Genomic DNA, 9,615 nt, shown 5'->3' with positions numbered 1-9,615 from the left:
GTCTCTTCTTCGATTCTCAAGTGTTTTTGTAATTCCTTCAGAGTTATGTCATCTCTCCTATGAAGGAGTTTCTTTCTATAACCATTCCAACTTTGAGGCAATTTAGCAATAATTACCCCCACTTGGAATGATTCAGAAATCTCAACCTTCAATTCACGAAACTTAGTAATAATGACTTGCAATTCATGTATTTGATCTAGAACGGACTTGGTATCAACCATGACAAATTCTAGAAATTTCAAGATGAGAAATTTGTCCGTACCTTCCTTCTCAGTTTTGTATTTGTATTCGAAAGCGTTCTAAATCTTCACCGGAGACTCCATCGAGTTGTAAAGATCGTAGAACCTATCGGAGAGAGTATTGAGAATAAGACCCCGGCACATGATTTCATCATCTCCTCGCTTCTTTCTTGCGGTCTTCAATTCTTCGGAATCATCCTCCTTTGGTTTAGGAAGAGGCTCCAATTTCGGATCAAGTACGTAGGCGATCTTAAGCACGGTGAGAAGGAAGAACAACTTTCCTTTCCAGCGGGTGAAGTTGATACCATCAAAACGATGAAGTTGAACATTAGGATTGAGAAAAGACGTCATGTTCTTTTCAACCTCCATTGTAGCAAAATAAAACCTTAAAGATTGTTGGGTATATTCGGAATTGGGAGGATGAAAAGAATAGAGAAAGCAGAAAGAGGGTTTGAGGCGTATAGGAATACTTTCCTTTAAGATTTTATTTGTCCTCACTTTTCAAAGTTTGCTAATGAGTTTTAAATGGCAAATTACCCCCAAGATACAACAAACCCTTGAACACAATATCCAGCAAAAATATTGAGTTCCAGAACAATAATAATCTGTACTTTCTGAAGTCCATCAAATAAAGACATGGATGCTTCCATCCTCTTTAAGTGTTACAACCTTTCACATAAAGATACCTCTTCAATTTGAAGGTTATCTTTTATATGCTGATGCACTTATATTAATAGTTATTTCTATTGTTAATAAGTGCTCAGATATATGAGAAAGCATATCACAAATAGATGCAATGGTTTGAGACCTTTTCAGATCACTAAAACACACGAAAACACGTTTTCCGTTAGTAACATGCGCTGCAGCGGATGACATTCACGCTGCAGCGCTCGGGCTACGCAAAACAGACCCGAGAGGTCTGTTTTGTGCGCGCTGCAGCGCGTCCATGCACTGCAGCGCATGCTGCTGTGCGCTGCAGCGCTCTTGCTTTGTAAAACAGACCCGAGAGGTATGTTTTGCGCAGGCTGCAGCGCCCAAGAGGCGCGCTGCAGTGCGTCCGTGCGCTACAGCGCACGCACTTACACGCTCCTGCGCACTGCAGCGCGCGCTTGTGCGCTTCTGTTCTTCCCAAATGTGTTTTAGGTCAACTTTGTGATATCGAAATTGAGAGATATATTACATTCTCTCTAACATCAATTGTATGCTATTCTGTAGAATGATAACCACGCTAGTCTCAGTTGTCGTTTTGCTTTGCCGATAACATTTAATCCGCAACTACAACCTTGTTGGCATACTTCCGAACAGACTACATGGCTGTTTATATTGTTTTCACCATATGCAGATTCTGGACCCAAATTTTACTCTACTTCCAATCCCAGTAAGACAACTTCTATTCTACTTGTGATGTATCTTTAAGAATACAGGACATTAAAAAAAAAAAAAAGCAATAAGGGTACACTTATAATCATAAGATATGAAATAAAGATAAAGGACATGAGTGGTGCCCAACACAATTACTCATGATGGAGTGAGTCCCTGTTGCAGGAGCGCACGATAAATAGCATTATTTGAAAAATATGTCTTGCCAATGACCTATAATTTAGAGATGAACAACAGTCATTTATGAATGGCAAACTCCATTGAATCTAATGGCTCACTATATAATTCCACTTTTTCTTTTTCTGCCAGAACTTGTTCATTGATTAGAAGTGTAAGGATCATTCATATGCTATAGACAATCATATAAACCTTTTTTTCTTTTTTCTTTTTTTTTGAAGTGAATAAGCAAGACTGAAGTTATATTAATTACTTAGATCAAACAATTCAAATGAGCTTCTTGGATAAATTTCCAGTACCTTAAGTGAGGAAGTTGGACTGGTCGGATTCTGCGGATTTGCTAATATTCTTAGTTATGGTGGTTGATCTGTCCTTTTTTTTTTTTTCGGTCATTTAAGCTCTGAACTGGTAAAAGAAAGAGATGTTTTGTAAAAGAAACTGAGAGATGGGCAAATAGAGTCAATAGTCCAACATGACAATGTCCATAGTTTCTAGCAAAACACGAAAAAAAAAAAAGACCTGTAGAACATAAGGATATTTTATCATTGTGAATGAAGAAAAACCTCTTTCGTGGAATGTGACTTCAAAGGAAAATAAGCATTCTGGTCGTCTGACTTCAGCAAAATAAACTTTTTCTTTTAATCGAAGAGTGAAAATAACGCAAATAGTCTGATTCCAAAGCCTTTGGACGTATATGTTGTTAGTTTACCGATCTATTCTAATTGGTAAATTAATATGGTATTAGAGTGGAAGATTTTAAATTTAAACTTCCGTAATTGTACTCTTTATTTTCATTTAAAATTATCATCATGTGTTGGGTCTTTAATATATCTCGGGTTTAAATATTCACATGTTGGGCTTTCTAATTAATTTACCCACACGATTGCCTATTGTCTAGCCCACACGTGAGGGAGAGTATTAAAGTATAAAATTATAAGAGAAAGAGAGAAATAGGCCAAGACTTGAGATGAATTAAAATTAATAGGCCAATAGTTTACATAAGTTAATAAATAGGCCAAATTACTGTTTTCGTCCATAGTTTGTCTGGTTATGAACCATAACTTGACAAGTTATTCGCGGTTTTTGTCCATAACTTGTCTGGCTATGAACCATAACTTGACAAGTTTGTTCATAACTTATCTGGTTATGAACCATAACTTGACAAGTTATGACCTATTAATTTCTATAACTAAAAATTGGCCTATATACTTTCTTAAGGTTTTTATATTGGCCTATTTTCTACTATTTTCTTAAAATTATTGTTAACTCACTTTTAAACTTAAATTTTTAGGATAAATTGATAAACTAACGTATGTTATTAAAAAAAAAAAGAAAAGGAAAATAAACGAAAAATATAAAACCATGATCTTCCAATTAACCTCTTTGCCGTAGCCTATGATGCACTTGAGTGGTTGGAGGAAACTGGAGCCTAGTGAAAACATTATTTATTTTTTATTCATATAAATTCTCTTATTTATTTATTTATATCTTCTTATCAACAATAACAACAACAACAACAAAAAAGCAGTATCACTTGATTAAACTTTTTATTATGGTCTTTATTAACAAAAATTATATGTCCAATCTGAAAGTTCATTAGATTAAATTCCAATCATTTAAAGAAAAAAAAAATATAACTTTGTTATTTATTAGATCCATGAGATTATATTTTAAACAACTATAAATCTTAAGTTTAACTTTAATTTAGTTCATTTCATCTATCACGTTAGTCCAAAATCTTGTCTTAGTTTATACCTGTGGCTCTGCTAAAATCATACTTCTTTATATCTTGGTTCAGGATATTTTATACTTATCCCTATTTTGTTTGTATATTACAAGGACAACGGACAACGGACAAATATACACACACACGCATATATATATATATATATATATATATATAACATCCGAAACAAGGACTCTTACTCTCTATTTCTCTCTCAAAAAGTCTAGTCAATATCCCAAAAACATCAAAATAGGGTAGTGAGCAATTCCAATGGAAGAAGTAGGAGGAGACAGACATAAAAGAAGCATAGAAGAGAGTTTACTATTATTGCCAAAAGAAGAAGAAGAAGAAGAAGAAATTGGCTCAACTAGTTCTAGTACAAGTACTGCTTTGACATGGAGTGTTTTGTTACAAGAAGTGAAGAGATTGGGATTCATAGGAGCACCACTTGTGGCTGTGATTTTGTCGCAGTATTTGTTGCAGGTCATTTCCGTCATGATGGTTGGTCACCTTGGCGAGCTTTCTCTCTCTAGCACAGCCTTAGGCATTTCTCTCTCTGGGGTCACCGGCTTCAGTCTTCTTGTTAGTTCTAATGCTTTCTTTCTTTACCTTCTTAATTTTGTCTTTTGTATGTCTGCAAATATTATTATTTCTGTTTTCTTTCTGAACTTCACATGATCTGAAAATATTTTATTTTGTCACGAGTCTAAAGGCTTTTCCACAAAAAAAGAGTTATTTTATGAATCTTCGATTAAAATGTGTCAAAGAGTCTTGTTTTCTTGTGACGTTTTTTTTTTTTTTTTTAACTCTCATTTTACCTTTTAAATTCTAACTAGTCCAATTTAATGCTTTTTATTATTTTCATTAAAAGCAAAAGATAAAAAGGAGATTAAATGGGATAATGTGTCATTTTTTTTTTGTTGCTTTCAACGTAAATTCTAATAGAAAGGGTTAAAAGTAAAACTAATCTCCCTCTTGCTGTTTGTTTATGAGACTTTTGTGAAAATTTTTAATCTTGCTTTCTTGTGACAAGAGGTGCTCTTTTTTGTTCATTGTTTTTCCTTCATTTATTACATTATTTTTTTATTATATTTGACGGAGACTTTTTGCGGTAAAAAATGCTCAGAGACACTACTGGTGCCCCACATGTAAGTCTCACGATGTGGGACTCACATTTTATTAGCGAGTAGTGACAAGCACTATCAGTGTCTTATAGCATTGCTCTTTTCGGTACTTTTTACACATGATGTGGAAAAGAGGAGTATAACTCATCCACCACAGTCGTTTTGCTCGTGAGAGATATCGATGTGTTAACAATTTTCATCTTTTGAATGAATTTGCATGCTTGAACTTAGACTTTAAATGTACTAGCAATCTTATTTGTCCCTATAGGACTAAATCCCCACCTTTCATAAAGAGTAGCTCTTATATGTGAGTCTCATATGAATCCCACAAATGGAGCCCACTTTTTTTGAGAGGGTGGAGATATAATTCCATGGGGCTATACAATATTTTTCTAAATGTACACACGTACACGTACAATGATGTCGGTGATGGATTATGGCTTTTAATGTCCATGTGTAGCTAATGTTATTTGAATATAAAAAGAAAATTAAAGTTCTAATGAGCAGTGAAATTTTAATGTCCATATAAATGTTAATGTCCTTATTTTTTTCGCTGAATTCCATGTATATGTTACTTGACATATGAAGCAATGTGGCTTTCTTGTTGTTCATGGACCACTTGCACTCTAATAACATTGTCTAGTTAAGTTTTATCAAGTTGATTTTATTTAAGATGCAAATCGTTAAGCTCTAGATCCTAATTATTGCCTTGATAATTATTGTCTTACACAGAGACAATGTCTAGATCAAACTCTAGGGATTTCACATTTGTAAATTCGGTTGTCTTAGTCATCTTTATAAAAGGGGCACCTATTTGGGGTTAATGAGAGGTTAAAGAAAATATGGAGAGTTGAGAGGTGTATGAATTTATCTTATAAACTTCTTCATCACATTTCTATAGCAGCTAAAAATAGACGTAGCTCTTACATTGAGAATGAATCACCATAAATCTTGTATGGTCTTATTTTTGCATTTTTTTCTCCGTTTTTATTGCTGATGGTGGTATAACATTAGGACATTTAATTCTTAACACAAATCATATGACTGAAATCACCAGTGACTGACTAGGTTCTGTGATGTTTCTGTTTCTAAACAGTTAGGAATGGCAGGTGCACTGGAAACTATATGTGGGCAAGCATATGGAGCTGAGCAATATCAAAAACTTGGACTTCAAACTTACACTGCTATATTTTCTTTGTTCTTGGTTTGCCTTCCTATATCTTTAATTTGGATCTACATGGGAAAGTTACTTGTTTTGATTGGTCAAGACCCTCTTATTTCTCATGAAGCTGGCAGATTCACAATTTGGCTTGTTCCTTCTCTTTTTGCTTATGCAACTCTTCAACCACTTATTAGATACTTTCAAACCCAAAGCTTGATACTTCCTATGTTCATAAGCTCTTGTGTGACCCTTTGTTTCCACATTCCTCTAAGTTGGGTTTTGATTTTCAAGTCTGGCCTGGGGAACCTTGGAGGTGCAATGGCAATAAGTATTTCCTATTGGTTGAATGTGATTTTACTTGTATTATACATGAGATTTTGTCCTTCTTGTGCAAAAACTCGGGTTCCGATTTCTATGGAGCTTTTCCAAGGCATCCGAGAATTCTTTCTCTTTGCCATCCCTTCGACAGTAATGATATGGTAACTTATTTCTAACTTCATTTCTGAACCATTCTATATTTAATATATTCTTCTTATCCTTTTCTCCTTCTCATTTTTGTATTATTTTATTGGTGAGTCTATCATAGCCTTGAGTGGTGGTCATTTGAGCTGCTTATTTTGATGTCTGGGCTCTTACCAAATCCACAGCTCGAAACCTCAGTTCTCTCTGTGTGGTGAGTTTTCTGCTGCTAATTTTTATTTTATCTCTTTCACACAAAAATATTCCTTTCATTGAAATGTCATCTTCCCATTTGTTTGCATATGACAGCCTAAATACCATTTCAACATTGTATACAATACCATATGGGCTAGGTGCTGCAGGAAGGTATGCTCTTCTCCTTTTCCCTGGAAATACAGTAAATACGCCATAAGAAATACATGTATAAATATTGATACATACAATTAAAATATTCAAACTTATTGCACAAACATCTATGTACATCAATGTGGCTCCATGTCGATTCCCAACAGCACCAGAGTCTCAAATGAACTAGGAGCTGGAAATGCACAAGCTGCTCGTATTGTTACCTTTGCCTTAATGTTTCTGACAATCATAGAGACAAGTATTATAAGCATATCACTCTTTGTCGGCCGCCGTGTTTTCGGTTACAGTTTCAGCAATGAGAAGGAAGTTGTGGATTATGTCACAGAAATGGCTCCTCTAATTTGTATATCTGTTATACTAGACAGCTTACAAGGGGTCCTTTCAGGTCAGTACATGACTTGTCCATCTCTTTTCTGTTAATAAAATATAATTTTTCATTTTTTTATTTTTGTTTTTATTGATTTTTTAAATAAAAATTTAATTCAGGTGTTGCTAGAGGATGTGGGTGGCAGCATATAGGGGCTTTCATAAACCTTGGGGCATATTATCTTTGTGGAATTCCAATAGCTGCAACATTGGGTTTCTGGTTTAAGCTCAGAGGAAAAGGCCTCTGGATTGGCATACAATTTGGTGCTTTTGTGCAAGTTTTTCTGTTGTGTCTTGTTACTAGTTGTACAAACTGGGAAAAGCAGGTCTACCCTCTATCTCAATTCGTCACCTCTCTGTCAATCTCGAATTCCATAAACAAATTCTGTTCTAAATCTTAATTGAGCCTTCCAATCCAAATAGCGCTAGAATTACTTAGCATAATTTTATAAACTTATTGCATTTTCTGTGTTGATGTTTCAGGCAAGTAAGGCTAGAGAGAGGATATTTGAGTATAGATCTGTCCGAAATGGATTGGAGGATCGAGAAGAGCTAGAATAGAACTGTATGATGAACAAATTTTTCTTGTATACGGTTGCAACTGGAAAAATTTTGCTTCAACTACTAGCACTAATTTGTGATGGGGAAGTTTGTCAAAATAAATATCCAATAAAGTGAAATTGGCAAAGTAATCTTTTTCATTGTCCTTTTTTCAATGTTTTTGCCGTTTCTATTCATGCTGTCATTTGTGTTGCACCGATTGTGGTTTTCAGGTGTTCATCATTTTTCACATGATCGTTGTCTTTTTTCCTGCCTCCTTATGACGCTGATGTCCCGTGTTTTAATATTAATGAGTGCTAAATACAAAATCTTTTTCAGATGCTACCCTATTCATTTGAGATGTGGCATTTTGATTTTGTCGAACAAATACACTCAAGAATGCCCTTTCTTCTTCAGAAAATCTCCTCTTTTTGAGAGGATCAAAGGTTGGTATTGAGTGGTATCAAGATCGTCTCTATTCCTTTTTTTTTTTGTTTTTTTTTTTTTGCCCAAAGAGATTGTATTTGGTTTTGAGACTTTTTTTTTCCCCTTTCATCTCTCTTATTCTTGGTGAAAAGATTATTATTATGATTGCTATTATGATTATTATTGTGACGCCCCTAAGTGGGGGTTATGTAATAAAAGTGCGGTAACGGTGCGCAAATAGAAATAAAATAAAATAAAACTCCTGAAATAAAAACAATGTCTGTCCATGGGCCTTTAAAACAAACTCTCAATTAAAACCCATAATTCATCGTTACGTTAAAACTTAGATCCACAATATAATGTAGCACCAATAAAATATTTAACAGTACGATCATCATCATCAGTTACAATTCTGTCCAAAGTAATCCAATCAAGGTCTTACACAAATTTAAGGAAGAAAACTGAAAATTGTAGATCCTCTACGAGGGGCACGCTGATCGGTGACTACTCCTCGTCCGAAAGGTTGCACTGTACACCCCCTGGAAATGAATGAGGACAAAGGGGGTGAGCACGAAATGCTCAGTAGGAGAACTATTACTTACTATTAGTTTTATTTACCTTTCTCAAATTAAACCTGCATGGTTAGTAATTTCTACTTTTTATGCACAATAAATTATGAAAACCTGTGTCAGTGAGATAATCTAGTCCGTACACTCGGGACGATAAACCCCCGAAGGGCGCGGTGACTTAGAGAGACTGATGGCAGGGAACTCTAACTCGATGTCCTTACCAGATCAGTTCTCGAACCACAGGTGAGGGTGAACTGTCGTTCCGGACCTCACCAGGACGTAACCACTGTACAATAACCTTGGGGATTCTCAACCCCAGAGAGCGTCATCACCTCTCCCTCTTTTACCTTTTCGGGTTCACACCCAGGGATGGTGAACGGCCACACCTACTGTTAGCACACTATCTCACCATCGTGTCCGGTTTACATTCTCCTAACCATGCTTTTGTGTCAATTTCCAAAATTATTTTAAAATCTCTTGGCCACGCTGTACATTACAGGACGGGCCCCTAATGGTTCTGTTTCAAGTCATATCGTGCAACAGTAATATAATTTAAATCTTCTCAAATTTAACAAAATAAATTAAATTAAATAAAACTCCACAAAAATTAAGTAATAGGACCCCTACCTCAAAACGGATCGTCAACCGAAAGTCGAGAAGCTGCGAAACAAAGCTTCGCCGGAATCCGGCCACCAGCGGCGGCGGCGGCGGTACGGCGGCGGATCTTTCCGGAGAAGAATCTCGCGGCGGACTTGAGTCCTAACCCCCCTAAATCGATGGTTCTGAATCCAATGGCGATGTCAATTTTACCAAATTCGGCCTCTAACTACTCGGATCGAGATCCTCAATTCCGGCCGAATTTCAAACCTTGAATCTTTGTTTTTCAGCCATGGATCTTCAAAATTGATTGGGGGCTTTCATTACCCATGAGATTCTGAGCATTTTGACACCAAGATCACAATGATCCAACGACTAGATCGCCGGAACCATCCTCCCACTTTTCTCACGGCGGCGGCGGCTCGTTTTCCGGCAAGGCGGCGGCGGTGACCACGGCTGGTGGCCCAGAACGACTCACCGACTC

The 9,615-nt window shown here is 36.0% G+C and overlaps 1 protein-coding gene across 2 annotated transcripts; it reads left to right on the top strand.

Annotated features, from left to right (window-relative positions):
- The first annotated feature begins 3,744 nt into the window (after positions 1-3,744).
- Positions 3,745-7,640, top strand: LOC21412002 (protein DETOXIFICATION 12). Of its 2 annotated transcripts, none has more exons than XM_024170849.1 (7): positions 3,745-4,104; positions 5,743-6,287; positions 6,395-6,481; positions 6,577-6,633; positions 6,921-7,018; positions 7,120-7,325; positions 7,483-7,640. In XM_024170849.1, the coding sequence occupies exons 1-7, from the start codon at positions 3,793-3,795 to the stop codon at positions 7,558-7,560; spliced, it is 1,383 nt and encodes a 460-aa protein (XP_024026617.1). In that variant the 5' UTR covers positions 3,745-3,792; the 3' UTR covers positions 7,561-7,640. The 2 variants fall into 2 exon arrangements, with proteins under 2 accessions (XP_024026617.1, XP_024026616.1); XM_024170848.1 differs by having other exon boundaries at positions 6,780-7,018.
- Positions 7,641-9,615: the final 1,975 nt, after the last annotated feature.

This window comes from Morus notabilis, unplaced genomic scaffold (assembly GCF_000414095.1).
Source record: "Morus notabilis unplaced genomic scaffold, ASM41409v2 Scaffold485, whole genome shotgun sequence".
Lineage (NCBI taxonomy): Eukaryota > Viridiplantae > Streptophyta > Magnoliopsida > Rosales > Moraceae > Morus > Morus notabilis.
Note: the sequence above shows the minus strand (reverse complement) of the source record. Positions and strands in the feature narration are given on the sequence as shown.